General features: G+C 35.3%; 2 protein-coding genes across 8 annotated transcripts in view; one reads left to right on the forward strand and one right to left on the reverse strand.

Annotated features, from left to right (window-relative positions):
* Positions 1-15,593, reverse strand: part of PPP2R3C (protein phosphatase 2 regulatory subunit B''gamma) — a 28,048-nt gene extending 12,455 nt beyond the window's left edge. For 2 of the 4 annotated variants that reach the window (XM_087921907.1, XM_087921905.1), the window contains exons 1-9: positions 15,458-15,593; positions 12,556-12,683; positions 10,351-10,455; positions 10,138-10,250; positions 8,277-8,374; positions 6,668-6,738; positions 5,022-5,154; positions 3,347-3,402; positions 3,185-3,260 (exon numbers count right to left, since the gene is read on the reverse strand). In XM_087921907.1, the coding sequence (XP_087778033.1) occupies positions 3,185-3,260; positions 3,347-3,402; positions 5,022-5,154; positions 6,668-6,738; positions 8,277-8,374; positions 10,138-10,250; positions 10,351-10,455; positions 12,556-12,683; positions 15,458-15,506 (829 nt within the window). In that variant the 5' untranslated portion in view covers positions 15,507-15,593. Of the gene's footprint in view, positions 1-3,184; positions 3,261-3,346; positions 3,403-5,021; positions 5,155-6,667; positions 6,739-8,276; positions 8,375-10,137; positions 10,251-10,350; positions 10,456-12,555; positions 12,684-15,332 lie in introns of all 4 variants that reach the window. The other 2 variants (XM_087921908.1, XM_087921906.1) reach the window with 1 other exon arrangement.
* Positions 15,594-15,660: 67 nt separating this feature from the next.
* The window catches only part of PRORP (protein only RNase P catalytic subunit), a 48,286-nt gene continuing 44,623 nt past the window's right edge, over positions 15,661-19,323 (forward strand). The window contains exons 1-2 of one of the 4 annotated variants that reach the window (XM_087921902.1): positions 15,661-15,997; positions 17,542-18,773. In XM_087921902.1, coding sequence (XP_087778028.1) covers positions 17,815-18,773 — 959 coding nt within the window. In that variant the 5' untranslated portion in view covers positions 15,661-15,997; positions 17,542-17,814. Of the gene's footprint in view, positions 15,998-17,541; positions 18,774-19,323 lie in introns of those variants that run through there. The other 3 variants (XM_087921901.1, XM_087921903.1, XM_087921904.1) reach the window with 3 other exon arrangements.

Raw genomic sequence — 19,323 nt, forward strand, 5'->3', positions numbered from 1 at the left:
TGTTGAAAATTACAGACCAATCTCCTTATGCTGCGTCACCTGTAAAGTCATGGAATCAATTATTAACCAATCCATTATCCTCCACTTAGAGACAAACAACCTACTCTCTAATAAACAATTTGGTTTCAGAAAAAAACTATCCTGTAATCTGCAACTCTTACACTGCAGAAACATATGGACTACACAACTCGATCAGGGCAAAGCAATAGACGCAATCTACATAGACTTCTGTAAAGCCTTTGATTAAGTGGTACACGACAAACTACTCCTAAAGCTAAAATCTTACTGTATCTCTGGACACCTACATAACTGGATAGAAGCATTCCTGTCAAATAGACAACAAATGGTCAAAATTGGGAGCGTCCTATCAAATTCTGTACCTGTCAACAGTGGTGTCCCCCAAGGCAGTGTTTTAGGACCAACTCTCTTCATACTCTACATAAATGACCTCTGTGATCATATTAAGAGCAACTGCGTTCTCTTCGCTGATGATGCAAAGCTATTCAACACCACAGACAATACTACTACCCTCCAAAAAGACCGTGACTATGAATCAGAATGGTCAAACAAATGGCAACTTCAAATCTCAACAAATAAATGCTCTGTCTTACATATTGGCAAAAAAAATAAAAAAATAAAAAAATACAAGCGAAATAGTCAAGACCTTGTTGAGGATCCAAACTCTGTCAAGGACCTTGGAGTACTCATCTCTAATGATCTAAGTGCTAGAGCCCACTGTAACTACATAGCCAAAAAGGCATTAAGAGTTGTTAATCTAATCCTATGTAGCTTCTTCTCTGGTAATATCACACTACTAACTAGAGCATACAAAACATTTGCTAGACCTATACTTGAATACAGCTCATCAGTCTGGAACCCATATCATGTATCTGGTATTAACACAATTGAAAAAGTCCAGAAATATTTCACAAGAAGAGTTCTCCACTCCTACTCATTGCAGAATACCTTATGACACCAGACTTGAAACTCTAGATCTAGAAAACCTAGAACTATGCCGCCTCCAGTCCGATCTAAATATAGTATATAAAACCATACATTGCAATGTCCTACCTGCAAATGAATACTTCAGCTTTAATCATAACAATACAAGAGCACACAATAGATACAAACTCAAGGTTAACCGCACCAAACTTGATTGTAGAAAATACGACTTCAGCAACAGAGTGGTCAATGTTTGGAATGGTCTACATGACTCTGTGGTTTCTTCCCCAAACCCCAAAAACTTTAACCTTAGACTGTCTACTATTGACCTCACTCCCTTCCTAAGAGACCTGTAGGGGGGGTGTGCATAAGTGCACCAGTCGTGCCTACCGTCCCTGTCCTATTGTTTCTTTTTATTTTTCTTATAAGTATCTATCTCATGTATTCAAAACTATGTTTATTCTTATACCTGTATCTTGTAAGCAATTGACAAATCAAATAAATAAATAAAAATAAATTGAGGACTACAGATGACTACCTGCAGCATACCTTTCGTTATGTAGAATCTGACAGTTAGATGCATTCTTTAACAAAGAAGAAAAAGCTAGGATTTCTACAAAGGTCTGATTTCTTTAAGTAGCTTAGTTCAAATTTGACAAAAATGACAAAAGTGTTTGGCATAAAGACAAAAGTGAGAAAAATACAAAAATAAGAAAGTAACAGACCCTTTTATCAATTTAAACACTTTCTTAAGTCTTCTTAAAGTTTTTCGCAGAAAATTCTTGAATCTTTAAATCTTCTAAGTTTCTTTTCACTTTACAATCCTGAAAGAGGTTTAACTCACAGAAAATAATCTTATCTTTGCCTAGGGAGGGAAAGGTGCTGCTCAGTCCTTGGCATCCTGCAGATAAATTATTTCTAAAAGTGATTAAGAAATAAGGATGGCTGACCATACTGTTCAGACAGACTGCACCACAGTCGTGAGTGTAGATAGAATTCAAGGACTCCTGGCTGCTCCATGAAAAGAGTGAAACTGAACAAAAATTACAACGGATGTATTGGAAATTAGAAAAAATGATACTGAGTAAGTTGCTACTGGTATTAACTTTTCTAAACTTCTGGCCTGATTATGGATTAGAAATATTTAATATGGAATATAAATGGAGCAAATGCTTTCTGTTGTTGTGGGGGGAAGAGGAAGACATGTTGGATATGTTCGCTATCTTAAGTTATTTGTAAAAAAAAGTAAAGGCAGGATACAAATAAATAAACAGGTCAAAATTGTGGGAATGTGAATGTAAAAACTAAAAAAAGAGACTTATAAGTTAAGGTCTTTTGTTGATGAACTGGTATTGGTTTTGGATGATTCTTTAAAGAATTTTGCATCATCAATGGTTACATTAAAAGAGTTTGATGCATTACCAGGTTCTAAGATTAATAAACAGAAGAAAAATGTTAAAAATATGAAAATATAAGATCAAATAATTGGTTTTAAGATTGAAAAAAGAAGGTAAAATATTTGAAAATCACTGACAAATTTGTACAGTATGTTATTTCAAAATAATTATATTAGGATGTGGAATGAAGTTTAAAAAGATATGTTAAGATAGGAAAAAGTACAACTGTTATTGTTGGAGATACTTTTTATAATTAAAATAAATGTTCTACTTAGAATGTTATTTTTGCAATAGTGGCGAATATCTGTAGCTCAGGTGTTGGATGAGGGTCACGGTTCATTTTCCAAACTTGTAGGTTGGTTTTCGAACGTTTCATTACCAGGTTGGGTAACATCTTTAGCAGAGTTTAGGGGTGACACTAATATCCCCTAAACTCTGCTGAAAATGTTGCTGAGTCTGGTAACAAAATATTTGGAAATAAACCCACAAGCTTGTAGAATGAATCTTCACTCTCAATGTAATATTTAAATCATGGAAAAGGATATATATCAATCTGTATGTCAAGGGGAAAAAATTTCAGGATATGGCTCATTCCCAAAGATTCTGCTACTAGTAGTAGCAGAAGGTTGAGCAAGGTACAAATGTAGTAAAAATCAGGACTTCTGGGAAATGGATGAAATTGTCTATTTTTCCCGCTAACTACATAGGTTTTGGTACAATAACAACCATTAATTCTAATGTAAATAGTATTAGTACTAGTAATTTATGAGGCCCTTCTTTGTGCCATGTAAATGGAAAGTACATGAAAAAAATGTAGTCCAAAATTATTTATGCATGCAACATACCATAAACCCTCAAAGCAGAAGGAGCAGAAAACCAATTTGTTTCTTGACTTTCTTTAGAAAGTTCTTCATCACGTAACTGAATGGATAAGGAAATATTAAGTTAACTATCAACAAATGTAAAGGACAAGTCAAAAGTCAAAAATATATTTTAAAAATGTCTACCTCTAATAAGTCATCTAGGAAGCTGCAGGCTAAAATATCCTGTATTTTTATTTTCCCTGGAAAAGAAAAAAATAATGCTTCTTTCACTAGTTAATGATTGTGATATTTTTAGGTTAAAGCAAGGTAACATCCAAATTATGCTGAAAGGAATTCAAAAGAAAAAAAATCAAATTTTGACCTATTAGTTCAGGTTGTGAAAAAGCAGAAATGTTTTAACATTAATGTTATAAATAAATAATTGACACTTCACATTGATTAAAATACTATAAAAGTATATTTCTATGTATTATATTTACCAAAATATTTATTTTTAACAAGAAAGAAAAAATATTTATGTCATTGAAATAAATTATGTTGTTTTCCTTATTAAGAGCCCCTAATATTGGTAAAATTTATTTAGCTTATTCATTTTTAATGTCTGTTTCCTTTTAAAGCATTCTCTACTATTCCTCCAATGCATTAAGCAGAGGGGAAATAATTCCATTCACCACTAGATTTCTGGGGTAGGGGAATAGTAAACGTCTATCCAATTTTAATGCAGTTTCTTTATTTGTAAAGGTGTAGAACAGAATGGGGAACACCTATGGTTATATTTGGACAAGTCAGAATTGGTGCTGAAATTAGGACAAAGATGCCAGTGAGACCTACTTGAAGGATTAATACAGCAATTACAATTTCATATTTTACTATTATCTACAGAGTCAAAACTACTGCAGGTAGGTATCACAGATGAAGGAACTTTCTTGAATATAGTTTATTCCATTGCTAGTTATAAATGCTGTTTATGCCAGTGTAACCTGAATCAGTCAATTCCTATGCAAATAAATACTTTTTCATTTACTTTTTCATTTTCATTTACTTCAATAAGAGAGCAAGCTCTGTATGCATGCAGAGCTCATTCCTAAGTGAAACAGCTGCTATTGTGATGGCAAATGGTAAAACTGAAGGCTTGGGTGTCATATCAAATTCTTGTAAATATCTGTACAGAAGGCACAACAGTCCAACTATTTCCCACAAACATCATCATCAATTTATAATTTGCCATCTCAAAGGTAACACAAAAATGTGAACAAGGAAATTTTCATTTATCAATGACAGCTTTAACACATAAAAAACATAATTGTGATCTGCATAAATTCAACCGACAATGATGATTTAGCTGTTACCGGTATATTGCTACAAAATTCATCAGACCAACAATTTACATGACTAATTAACTAAAATAAATCCATTCCTGGTTGAAAGTTTTAGTCAAAAACTAAATTAGTATCAATTTTTTCTTCCTACGAATGATATGTTTTCAGATTTATGAGCCTTCATTTCATTAGGAACACCTTAATACAGCCAAGAAAAACTGGAAGCTTATGTTTCCAATTTTTACTATAGTGCCTTAAAAGAATAATGCCTTAATCTGGAGAAATCGAGTTAGTCTTCATAGTTTCAATAATCATAATTTATTGAAGCAAGATAGTTTCAATCTAGCATTATTAATTAGATTTAAAATTAATCACTGAACAGCAATCTTAACAACAATCTTTTAATTATTTCTTGATAGTTATAGAAGAAAAGAAAGGTGACTGGATCATATCAAACCATAATATATTCAAAACAGGCGTATAGTTTGGATTACGTTACTGAATTTGAATTTTTTTAAAAAGGAGTAATTTAAACCTACCAGTTCTAAGAGGATCTAAAAAGAAGAAAAATTTTCTGACAGCAGTGCATACATAAAATGAATAAAAGGATTTTTCTAAACCATCCAACTGTGGCAAAGTAGGAATGAGTTCCAATATATAATTTTCTAAATCCTAGAAAATTAAACAAGAAAATGTGTATTTATACCACAGATGTTATTATGATTAAATCTGAAATTTTTACATTTGTTCTATAGTTTATAGAAGGAACAGACTAAACTTTTTTTTCCCTTAAGTATTTTTATAGTTTCTGTATTTAAAGAAGGGTTGGCAACATCCAGGGGTGGGATTCAATTTTTTTAACAACTGGTTCTGTGGGCATGGCTTAGTTGGTGGGCGTGGCTTGGTGGTCATGTGACTGGGTGGACATGGCTTGGTGATTATGTTATTGGCTGGGCGTGGCCAACTCAATATCACTCACATCAAGGCACGTATCTCCTCGCCTGGCCTCTCATGACTGTGGGGATGCTGCAACAGTCGTAAGTGTGAAAAATGGTCATAAGTCACTTTTTCAGTGCCATTGTAACTTTGAATGGTCACTCCACACAAGTACCAGCAAAGGAGGGGAAAAAACTCCTGAGACATTCCTGAGACAGGAAGTCTAGTCCTGCCAAGAATATAACAAGGGTTAACGGAGAGGCAGTTTCTGTAAGCAACACCAGAATGTTTCCTTCTTGCCTTCCTTATAGGAATAGGCCAGTAATTTCTTCTAACAACCAGTTCTCTGAACTGCTTCAAATGTTAACAACCGGTTCTAGCGAATAGGTGCGAACTGGTAGAATCTCACCCCTGGTAACATCTCTTTATGGTCTTCTATTGACCCTCTATTGAAGTTAGAGCGGCACTGAAAAAAGTGACTTAAGACCCTTTTTCAACTTACAACCATTGCAGCATCCCTATGGTCATGTGATGAAGATATGGACATTTGGCAACTGGTTCGTGTGTATGATAGCTGCAGTGTCCCAGGGTCATCTGATTACCTTTTGTGACCTTCTGACAAGCAAAGTCAATGGGGAAGCCAGATTCACTTAACAGCCATGTTAAAAACTTAACAACTGCAAGGAGAAATGTCATAAAATTGGGCAAAACTCAATTAACAAGTGTGTTGCTTAGCAACAGAAACTTTGGATTTGATTGTAGTTGTTAGTTAAAAAATATCTGGCAATATAGGACTCCATTTGTGAGAGCTGTAGTGCAGTGTTATCCTGTTTGGTTCAAAAAAAGCTAAGTTAACTCTACAGTCAATGGAATGCAGAGTGGTCACATATTACAAATATCAGACTATAATTTTTGTCAATTGCTTACAAGATAATAGGTATAAGTAAAAACATACTTATGAATAAATGGATACATATAAGAAAAAATTAATTATAAAAAAAATTAATTAATGCTATGTGAACAATACTCTCCCATAAACAATTATATTACAATATGATTTTATTTGTTAATCAAATTTATACTGTCATAATTACAGTACTCCTGATGGCTTACTCGAATTTTTTTGATTATATATAAACAGCTGATTATTAAATATGTTCCCTTTAACTGCTCTTTTTGAATGAAGACAGACAACAGAAATCATTTCAGTTACATTAGATAACTATATTAATTATTATTCCTCACTTACTGATTCTCTGAGGTAACCTTGTCCAGCCACATCATATAAACTGAGACCTATTCTTGTCTGGTACAGCCATACTGTGAAACAGATTAAAAAATACCCAATGGATTTTTATACAAGTAAAATAAGATATAGTAAGAAATTGAAAGAACGTAAGATAGATATTGGCATTCACAGGTATTCCAACAACAGCAAACTAGATACTTCCTATTTAAATTAATTACAAATAAAAATTCAAAAATCTATTAAAGCAAATTCTACAAATTCAAATACCGTATGTATATATAGTTGCAGAGAACTGAATATTATCTGGCATTCTTATGTTTTAATTTACAAATCTCCTGAGATCCACTATGATTTCTGCTGTGCTTAACTGATGAGCAGCCTGACTTTCCTTAAGGTATTTAAGTTACTCAAAAGACTGTTCACAAATTATAATTTTTTGTTATATATTCCATGCAAACCTATCACTGTGATCTGTACAACAAACAACAATAAATTTAACTCAATCTGTAAACAGAAAATTAGTCCTATATGAAGTATTACTCTCATCACTGGAAGATGTATGAGGCAAGATAAGAAGAGTATGGAAGGTTTTTAGAATACCTTCCAATCTTTTCATTCTTAGTAGTCATAAGAGGGATCTTCTTATGTTTTTGGCTTTTGTTTTTTTATGTCTATCCTACATCTGATTTTTTTAATCTACTAAGGTCATAATTGATTTTTACTAAGCAATTGTTGTGATTCTAGCATGGGTACATATAATTGCAGAGTAGCTTTATTTATTTACTTATTTTTCAAATTTCTGAAGCATCCATCTCCCTCAGCTATCAACCATTGATAATGCTAACCTAACCCATTGGGTAGGAGAAAAAAAAAAGCATGAAACAGCTGAAAGAAGCAGATTTAATTATTTGATGCGTGAAACTCACTGGCACACGTACATTTTCTGAGAAGAGAAAAGAAACTACAGCTCTGTTGTATTTGTTGGTGGGTTTCTACGCTTCTCTTGTTGGTTCTGAGTATGTTTGCATGTAGATTCTATCAGTAAGCAGAAGGAGATTGCATATGCTCTGTCCTAGGTCACATGAGCAGATTAGAAGAGAGGACTTAGAATGACCCATTTTAATGTGTCCTCAGAGAGATATTTTTTCTGGAATTTTTCCTTGTAGCTTCTACCCATACCAAGACTGTATTCAATTTTTTTTTTTTTTGCTGGCTTCTGCCATCATCATCTTTTTCCAACATTTAATTGGATTTGAAATAATAAAATGAAAGTGTAAATAGTCACTATAATTTGCTATTACGATAATAGCCTAGTGAATGAACAGTATCAAGTTAGCAGTGATAATAATGAAATATAATAAGATAACGATGTGATTAATAATTATGATAAATGTAATGATTATATTAGATTATGATTAAAATAGAAAAAACATGGACAATACTGATTACCACTCATTTTGGTCTACTCATCCAATTCACACCCACTTTTAGGAAAATGGTTCTCCACAGAGTTTAAAACAGAATGCAGTCCCAAATCACTTCTACGTTATAGAATCTAATAATATAATCATTATTATAGAGCTTGTTACAATAGATCAAAAGGACTCACCTTTTCTCATTACATAATTGAAAAACTGCATGATAGATATTCTTCCATAGGGATCATTATGAAGTAATTTAGCAAAAATTTTAGCTGTGAAGAATTGCCTGTAAAACATAAATTTAGTACTGAAATTTTGAGGATTAATGTCTTTGCAGATTGAATGTCAGTTATATAATAAATAATAGAATAAATAAAGTAACAGAAATTTGTATTCTTGAATATATTTCTGATATTCTGATACAACTTGAGGGGAAAATTTATCAATACACTTAACTTCTTAGAACCATCTATCTGTACTTTTTACATTTTTTCTCACAATTTATGTAACTTGAAATTGTTCGTCCTATTTTCCTATCTTTGATAAATATTCAAATCCATTTTCTAAATAGATAATACAATCTATCAAATATTCACGGCTAATTACAAGTAGCCCTTGTATTTAGCAACCATTCAAATTATGACAACAGTGAATGACTAGCAGCAGCTTGAGGACCAGTCCTCAAGTTCTGGCTATCCTATTACTCCTGTGGTCACATGATTACAATCTGGATGCTTAGCAACAGCCTTGCACTTGTGATGGTTATAGTGTCCCTCACACGATCACAATCTGTAACATTCCCTGTTGGCTTCCCACAAGGAAGGAAATCAGCAAAGTTGCAAGTTGCTTGAGTAAGTCCTATCTACCCAGGCACCTTTGCACACTGTCCCCAAAGCTTAGCAATAGTAAAAGCACTTAGACTTATAGTTCACTTCCCAGTACTTTATAGCCCTCTCCAAGCAGTTTACAGAGTCATCATATTTCCCCCAACAATTTTGGTCTTCATTTTATCAACTTGATCCTGACAGTCTCAGGGTCAAACTCCAGACTGTGGAGAGAGTTAGCCTGCAATACTACACTCTAACCACTGTGCCACCAGACTCTCCAGCCTTGCTGAGCTTGTACTGCCCCATCACTCACATGTTCTCCACAAGTCTTTCTGTGGTCAAATAGTGCCTGTCTACTGCCTGTGCAACATCATACACATTGCCTGAGCATGGCTTGACTTCAGTGTCTTCCCAGCCAGTCATGCACCCTCTCCCACCCTTATTCGCCTGTTAGCAGCCATCCGAAGCCACCATGCTTGTGTTGTGTCTTCTCAGCCACCTGTGGATCTCTCTGCTTCTTCTCTCACCCTGCAGCAGCCACTTATCTGCCTGTGAATCACCTGAGATTTTCAACTTCCTACCACCTTTCCAACTGACTTTGGTTGTTGGAAACTGGCAGGAACTTCTGGGGAGACACTTGCTTAATGAAGCACAATTTTCATTTATATGACAATGGGGACTTCAGGGTTAGCCATTATTAAGTGAAGTGATCACATAGTACCACACTTTATAATTGCATTGCTTAGATGGAAATTCTAATCCTAACTGCTGCAGTAAATCAAGGACTACTTGTATTCAAATTCTCAGCTAACAAATATTGGCTGAATACAAGTACATGCGCAATCATGACAAACACACAATAAACATTATCATAAATGCTCCTTAAACATGTATCCATTAATATATAAGGTAATCCAGAATGCTCAACTAAACCATTCATTATTATCTTGTATATTCTAATGCATGCTTTCCTTTCATCATAAAACTTCATGACATTCAACAACTAATATTTATAATCACTTAAATTGTTCACCCTTTTAGCAGAGTTCTGCTAAAGAAGCTTCAGTCAGCATTCACATGTACTTTTGTCTTCTATTCATTAATAAACTATACATACATTCAATACATTTTCCCTTCCTTCATCCAATCTCAGATCTGAATATTGACCTAGGAAAACACTAGGCAAATCAAGCTCCTGTAACTTTCGAAATAAAGGCCTTACTTGCACTTGGATCCAGCTTTTTCACCAACTTTCAAGAAGTTTTCATAATTAATCATTGCTTCATCCCCCACCATAGGTGGTGTCTGATGTTCATCCAAGAGAAACCACAAATTCTTAAAAAGGAGATTTAAAATGAGAGAAATACCACTTAGTAGATAGTAAAGTTTTTAAAACAGTGATCTGAAATTAAGTCATATTTTCATTTTTTCATACCTGTAGTTCTTCATTGTCTAGCAATTCTCTACTTTTTCTCTGCAAAAAGACTGCTCGAGATTCTTCTCTTAATTTTTGTAACAATATTTCATCTTCTGCTGGCAGCTAAAAAAAGAAAAGAATTGTAATTTGCAGTACATTTTGAAACTTGTTTACATAAATGTTATCTGTGCTACAGGATTTCTTGAAATATACTTTCTTTCTTTCTTTCTTTCTTTCTTTCTTTCTTTCTTTCTTTCTTTCTTTCTTTCTTTCTTTCTTTCTTTCTTTCTTTCATCTTTGGCTGTCTTATCCCTTGCCTCCTTATCCATTATTCCTAATGAACAACAAAGAATCATTGGCAATTGATAGTACTTAGCTTCTTCCATGCATGTTAACAATTGCCTCAATTTCTTTCTATAATCCAATAAACCCCCTTTATAATAAGTTTTTTTTACTGATTTAAACAAACAGAGGGTGTTAAAAAGTAAAAATGTAGAGATAAAAGAAACTAAATAGGAAGTTGGGTATTACCACTTCCATAAAAGTATACCTAAGGAGTCTAAACTTATAACTCAAATAAATAAGGCTGGCATCCATTCCCCCCTCCCCCCAAACCCGAATTCTCCGCTGTTTCATTTGTCTTGCAACTTATTTTTTAGCCAAATGTTTCAGCTTGCCATGTGCAATTCTCTTAAGAGGCTGTTATTAAATTAACATTGCTATTCACATGTCATGTTCAAGGCCTTCATTCCTTCTTATCTGGTCAAACAGGAATTCCATGCTGATCTCTCTAGCCTCTGATAAATAATTGGGTGGATAAATTATTTTAATGGAGTTGGTAACTGGAGAATAACAACAGAAGGGACTAGGGCTTTGTCCTGTGAATTGAACTAACAGTTTGATCCTGAGTGTCCTAAAGACATACGTCTTCTTTACCATCACCATCTTCTACTTGTATTAGTAACACCTATGGCTAGTTAAGGCCTCACATGTAAGTAGCATGAGCTTGGATTCAAGCAGGAATCAACACCTGAATGGAGTCATCCATTACCGCTTAAAGAATCTAGTTGCACCTCCTGCACAAGAAACATTCCCTTGATCTAACTAAATTAACAGTTAGACTGGTCTCCAATTTGTGCTTTGTAGGTCCGAACTCAAAAGGAATAAATTATCTGGACCCTTGAAAGTCAGGTTTCAGTTCAGGGTTCATAATCAACTTCACTGATTGTGCTTATGGATAAACTTTGGACCAGATTATTTTGAATTAGTTCATTAAAATGAGGTTTCACTGAACAGTAGTACTGTTTCATATAATGAAAGATGAAAGTGTTAACACACTTTATTTACCTACTTATTTATGCCATGAATCTCACTGATACAATGACTGTGGGTGGCTTACAATATGATAAAAAGTGAAAAAGTCTTAAAAGACAAAATTAGAGGAATTAAAGAAAAGCTAAAAACCAAGATGATGAGTGGTCTGGGGTAGGGATCTTCTCTACCCATTTAACCATACCCAGTGTAGCAGCCCAGGGGGCCACAGTAGAAAAAGGTCTTCTGGACACCGCGAGACAAAAATTCTTTGGCACATGGGATCCAAATTAGGCCCTTTCCATTGGAACAAATAGGGTGAGCTAGTCCTTTTGAGGTGATGCACTGGTCCCATATCATAAAGGGCTTTATAAGTAAATAACCAACACCTTGAATTGGATCCTTAAATTTACACAATATATCACAAACCTGTATGTGCAATACTATTGCAATTTTACTAGATATGATACAAGTTAGCTATAGAATTAATGTATTATTTTTGTTGACGTGGAGTTTCAATCCTGATTCCACTCCCAGTCAATAGAACTAAACTAATTCTCTTCCTAGTAAAAAAAAACCAGTTGTGTCTAACATTGTAGATAATTCTGTATCTATAGAAATCAGTTTTAAAAATAGTTTTGTGTAAAAAAAAATGATATTGTTCTAGTATCTTGCTTTTCAAGAAGTTGAAATTTCTTTCTGATATATTTTGACTATTTGTATCAAAACATCCAACTTAATCTTGCAGTTTTTAAATATCTGAAGTTTTAAAAATCTGAGATCAGCTGAAATAGTACTCTAGATTTTATATAATTTAAATGATCCTTTGAGGCTTATTCTTAATTAACTTGTTTTACCATAAAAATTGTGTGTATTTTAAAGACCTTGCCGAGAGCAACACTGAAAACCTACCCTGTAATAAAATCGTGGTATGTTCACATAAGAGGTACTGGCACTTTTTCTTCCTCCTTTCCATTCCAGGTAGTATTTTGTAAACAACTCCATCTCTTCATCCTTTACTTCTTGGTCGCTCCTTTTAGCTAAATAACACAAAACAGAGTATGATTACCTTTCATTTATATAGCCTACTTCGTAAAACAAATTTCTATGTGAAAAACAATTTTGATTTGAATCCCATATACTGATTGGAAAGATCTTTATTCTATGAAAGAATAAAGAAATCTCCATAAAATCCTTTTATGCTAACAGCATACAAGACCTGTGGGAGGAACTAGGGGAACCTGGTGGGGTGAGAGATGGGAGGCGGGTGCTGCAGTGTCCTTGTGGTCATAAAAGTGAATGATTGCAATGGCCGTTAACTCCAAAATGGGGCCTGAGGGGGCAGGTCGATAGAACTTTGAATAGTTGCTAAGTGACCAGTCCTCTTGTTGCTTTGCTGCTGATGGTTAATCCTAAAAGACAAGAAGCTATCTATCATTTCAATATTTTCACTGTCAATTATAAGACTACTTGTTGTAACTAATTTGGTCTTTAATTTTAATCCCATTTTTCCTGTGTTCCTTAGGTTTTATTACCTTTTTGCAAATCGTTTACATTTTCAACTATCAGGATCAATGTCATCAGATAGTAGAGGTAATTAATGTTTCTCCAATTTTAAAACTACATCATCTTCCAATCCAACTTCCCTTAATATATATTCAACATATAAGTTTAATAAATAAGGAGGGAAGATGCAACTTTGTTGCAGTCCTTTGTCAACCTGGAGCCAGTCTGTTCTGTTTGTATTGTGGCTTCCTGACAGGTGTGTAAGTTTCTCATGAGGACAATGAGATATTCTGGAATTCTCATTTTTCTAAATTTGATGTGATCAACACAATCAAAGATCTTTCTATAATCAATGAAGCACACTATTTTTTCCACTGCTTGCCGTATTTGAGTGAGTTATGCCAACAGATCTTCTGCCTTTTAAGTAATGACTGAATTTAATGGAATAACAGAACTGTAGAGACCGTGGAGATCTTCTAGCCCAGAGGGTTGCCAACCTTTTGGACCTCAGGGACCACCAAACTCATAATTTTAGATCCCAGGGACCACTAACTGGTTCTGTGGGTGTGGCCTAATTTGTGGGTGTGGCTTGGTGGTCATGTGACTGGCTGGGCATGGCTTGTATGTAAATATTATAAATATTTATATAACTATTGAATTTTTTTATTAAAAAAGAACAACTTTTACCCAAAATCAGGCAAAGCAGGCAGGCAGATTGAGTTGCTCACAGAATCACAGATTCAGAGATCTATCTGCCATCGGCTAGCTCAGTCTGACACATAAAATTTGCTCACAAACTCATAAAATTAATTCACAACACACCATGCATGTAAATATTGAATTTTTTTATAAAAAAGAGCAACTTTTACCCAAAATCAGGCAAAGCAGGCAGATTGAGTTGCTTACAGAATCATTCAATGATCTATCTAGTCTCTCAAATTTGCTTGCTGAGAGTCTGCACTGAATTTGCTTGCAAGTAAAACTTCAGTCCTAAGGGAGGTTCGGCTGTACTTAAAAGCAGAGCCGAAAATCTAAAGACTAGCTGGAAAGCAAGAAATCCAACCATTTTCTGCTTCCTAGCTAATCTAAATCTCCCGGCACAGAGAACAGATGATGGTCGGAAAAAGGAACAATTGAAATTTAGCAGGCAAGTTTCCCTGGTAAGGAGTGAGTAGGCAGGGAGGGTTCCCGCAGGCCATGTGGGTGACACAGGCACTTGTGTTTCTGTGCAGCCTGGATTAATTCCGTTGGGGGGGTGCTCTTGGGGTGAGATTTCTCTGTGGCCCACTAAAATTTTCTCATGGCCCGCCGGTTGGCACCGCTGCTCTAGCCCATGCCCTGCTGAAGCAAATAACCTATACCGTTTCAGACAAATGGTTGTCCAATCTCTTCTTAAAAACTTCTGTTTTTTTTTTTTTCCTTAATTCCAGGTTGCTTCTCTCCTTGGTTAGTTTCCATCCACTGATTCTTGTCCTTCATTGGAAAATAGCTTGACTCCCTCTTCTTTGAGGCAAGAGAGGGCTGTAAAGTACTGCGAAGCGGTATATATCTATTACGTTATATATATATATATATATATATATATATATATATATATATATATATATATATATATATATATATATATATATATATATATATATTTTCACACACACACACACACATTACATATATATATATTCTTAAGCTTTTTCGGGTATTTTCCACATGATTGTAGTTCAGTTGTTCGGGTATTTTCCCACGTCATTGTAGTTTCAGCAGAATCTCATCTGCCATCATCAGGCTTATGTATACATACAGAGCCTGATGATGGCAGATGAGATTCTGCCAAAACGTTGCTACAACTTTAAAAGCACAACTACAATGATGTGGGAAAATACCCGAACAAAGCTGAATGCCACACACACACATATAATATAATATTATATTATATGTCATGCTATTGCTATGACAGGACCATTACAGCTCAACCTAATCGCCAACCTCACAGGGGGCTTTCTATCTATCTTTTCCTTACTAGGGCAGACAGAGGCCAGTGAAGTAAACTAAATCTTAGTCACAATAGGATAGTATGATGCTGCTGTGAATCACGGAGCCCAAAAACAACAAAAACCCGCATAAGGCTACAAAAAGCCTTTCTATTCTCCCTCAGATTTCGAGACAGCCTCTCGAAATCCCTTTACCTCAAGGCAAAGCTAGAGGAGCGCAAGGCTGGCAGGTCTTCGTTCAGCCCCTCCCCGTTTAACAGACTCTCCCCAGTCACGCGCCACCGGGATAATTAAAAAAAAAGGGTCCCTCTTCGACTCACTGTCGGTACTGACGCCCAGCCGGCTTTTCAGCGCCTGCTTCCAGTCCATCGTCTGTGACGTTCCCGCCTCAGTCAAGTACGACGCCGCCCCCCGCCACTAACCGTCGTCTCTAACGGCAACATCCGGGAAATATAATTCCTCCTCCTTCTCCTTCCTCAAGTTTAAAGATAAGCCAAAGAAAAAAGGAACTACTGTATAATGTACAGGGAGAAACCGGAAAGTAAAGGGCTTAATCAAGATGGCTGCTGCTTGCCGACTATTGGATCTCTCCCCATCGCCTGCATAGTCATCACGTGCGTCAATCTGCCAATCAGAGGAGAGTGCTTCGATTGGAGGAGGAAATTTCCGGAAAAAGCAATGCGCGTGGTTCCTTTATGAAGGGAGTTGCGGCTTTTTTGACCCGATTGTCTTCATCGCCCGGACTAAGTTGGTCCTGTTTTAACCTGCCTGTGTAAGACGCTTTAATATAAACTACGCTTCGTATAGCATGCGGTGCCTCTCGAGAGCTTTAGATGGCAAGAGTTGAACCGATGCCTTCGGTAATTTGGGCTGAACTGTCTGTTCTGGGAGCTCCCGGGGTCTGCAAAATATGGCAGGCAACCTTACAAGGTAGATCAGGGGTCTCCAACCTTGGCAACTTTTAAGACTTGTGGACTCCAACTTACTTGTGGAATTCTGGGAGTTGAAGTCCACAAGTCTTAAAAGTTGCCAAGGTTGGAGACCCCTGAGGTAGATTTTTTATTTAAGAAGGGACGTTGTAGGAATAGAGCCAACTTACTCTATGCTTGCCCGAAATCCGATCTATCTAGCATCTTTTTAAGATTAATTAACGGAATTATAATGCATAAGCTTTAGCGAGCTGCAGCTAACAGATGTGTGGAGTGACTGAACTAATGTAGAGCTCAAATCTATAGGGTTGAGGGGAGAAAGGAAAGGGAGACTACAGGTACATCACCATTTAACCATTGTAATGTGTGGAACCCCATTGTGTCCTTCAGACTTTTGAAATCAAGACTAATGGTTGAGCAGTTTAGCCACCAGGTCTTCTATTATAGATCTCAAAGTAAAGAGTTTCAGAAGAAAGAAAGTCTGCTAAAAAAAACAACACCCCAATGGAAATCAGTTTAATTTTAAGGCATGGTGGTCAAATCTGCTTTACCTTTTTCAATTAGCAACTGAAGTTCATCTTGTGTGGCCCTCAGGCAGCAGATTAAAAATATTAATGTTCCATTACATTTCATGTCTCTTTCCAAGATGTTCCTGACCATCTAACTGCCTAAAGCAACTTACAGTCCCTTTGTTTAGGAGGGCATTCTTTGATGCCTTTCAGTTTTAGAAAGGAGTAATAAAGGCATCCAGTTTGGATTAAGGTTTTGCTAGTGTGGTGAACAGGCTATTAAAACTGTTAAATGTATTTTATTACACACAGATTTATATACATTATATAAATAGTTAATTTATACAGCACTGCCCATTTTATGCTGGCCCACAACATAAATCCCTAGTCATTCTGATTAATTTTACTTATTTTACTCTCAGTTATCCATGACACTGTTAGCCTAAGTGTATTTAACTTCTGCTATGTCATATGTATGCATATGTATTTGACTGATTTTAAACTATTAAGTTAATAAATAAGTGTCTTTATTGTAGTTAAAGACCAATACAAAATAATACTGGTCTCTGACTACAATAAAGATACTTAATTATTCTAATGCTAACTTAAAAAAAAGGTGGTTGGAACAGACAATACATCCATCTGGATTGTTTCTTTTATACCTTTGCTGGGCAGCCTTATGCTGTTGAATATACCTATTTAAGTAACAGGTTCTATAAGCAAAATCAGATTCTTGATCCATGGCATCCCTGCAAGTTTCAATTTTAGGGCTAGTTACAGAGTTAGTTGTCTATAAGATGGTTATAAGTACTGAAAACAGTCTGATTGGGTAAATGAGATATTACCATTCTTACTTAGTCCAATTTATAGTTTATCTTTGTCAGTTTAAGGAAATATGATCTGTTTTCATGCAGCCTGGCCTGAATGAAAATCTCACATCATTTTGCTTGACTTTCTTGTGTGCAGGTACCACTAATGAAGGAACTTCAGAAATATGCTTTTGTCAAGCATTTTAACAAATGAAGGAAAAGAAGTTCTCATTTCGAATTGGCCGTCTAGTTGATTTTCTTCTGAGGATGATAAGCATGGATTTGGTTTAATGAGATAAATATATTAGTAACATCAATCATTTATGATTCCAGATTTTCGGACAATCTGTCCATTTCCTTATTTTTCATATATTTACTACAAACTGGTTCTTTTTTTAAAAAAAAAATTCAGTTTTAATTATTCAGTATTATGGGTTTTTTCCTCCCAATAAGAAATTGGGTTTTTCAGACATTAACATTCCTCCCTGTGTCAACAAAGCAAAACTTCACAGCTGTGTATAGGCGTTTTACTTCTACTACCCTGTGTAGATGGGCAGAGTCGATAGATTCTAAAGCATTTCATCCAGAAATGAAAATAAAAGATAGCAGTATGATGAAGAAAAAAACTGGTAAAAATAGATTTCCCCCAAAGCCTTTCAGTGCATTTGCTGCTGGATCATCCAAGATGAGGGCAATATGCAATACAAATAATGCAGTTGCAAATGATTCTCCTAGTCCTTTGAACATAGTCTCTCCTCCGGATACACCTTTGAGTGCCAAGGAATGGGAGAAATTAAAAGAAGAATATCAACACTTTAAAAAATTTGAAAATGTTATGTTTGAGAGCATGATAACTAATCATAGCCCAGTAGATGTGGCTAAATCCTTGCTGGTTGCAATAGCTAAACGTGATGGAGACATTGAATATAATTATTTGGTGATGTACTTGGCTATATGTGTTTTTCATAAGGACATAGAAGAGATTTATGACATCTATAATATTATGAAAGCCAAATATAAATCTTTAGAAGCATCAGCTTATTCTTTGCTCATCAAAGGCTTGAGGGATTCCCCACACTGGAAAGAGACCTTGGTACTACTGGAAAAAGTTAAAAAAGTCTCATTCCATTCAAAACAAAATTATGGAGACTGCATTGAGGGTGCGCTACTCCACCAAGAAAGAAACCTTGCATTTGAGTTGTTTCATGAGATGGTAGCTGAAAATCTGACTCCTGCTTTGACAACAATAAAGCTTTTCTTCGACTTTTGCCAGCCTGTGAAGGATGACCATTTGAAAAACAAATGTACTGATATCCTCTACTACTTAAGAAATCATCAAATTTATCCTGACGAATCTCTCATGCTGAGCATAAAGCAGTGGTTTGAAAGGTAAATAAAGCTTGTCCAGTATTAGTTGTTCTTCGTATTTTAGATGAAAGTTGCATAAAATTATTCTCACTTTAAATACTGATTAGTAAATAATCTGCTTATGTTGTAAAAGTTGATGAGAAATATATGTAACTATCAAATATATGGGAAGTTTGCACACATTGCTGTAAGCCATCTGTGTTATATCTTCAAGATTGGTTTAATGAGTAATACCTAATTCATATGAACAGCAATTAATTGTTATTTACAAACTTCAGCTATTGTGTACTTATAAGTAAAAAACTCAAAGTCAGATGATGCTCTATATCAGGCCCATCAAACTGGCAACCACAGGTCAGATGCTTCATGCTCAGGCTCTGCAAAGGCAAACAGCATTGTGATACATCACATGACACGATTGAGTTTGACACCTTTGCTCTACATGATACGCAAACTCCTCATCCTACGAATATGCTGTTATTTTTTGCTTAGAAGTTTATTATCTCTTAAGCCAATGGTTGGGTTTATACATCAGACTGAGTTTCAGTTGCTTAGCCATGGAATATTCATT

Source organism: Pseudonaja textilis, chromosome 1 (genome assembly GCF_049901715.1).
Source record: "Pseudonaja textilis isolate UNSWEBS1 chromosome 1, rPseTex1.2, whole genome shotgun sequence".
Classification (NCBI taxonomy): domain Eukaryota; kingdom Metazoa; phylum Chordata; class Lepidosauria; order Squamata; family Elapidae; genus Pseudonaja; species Pseudonaja textilis.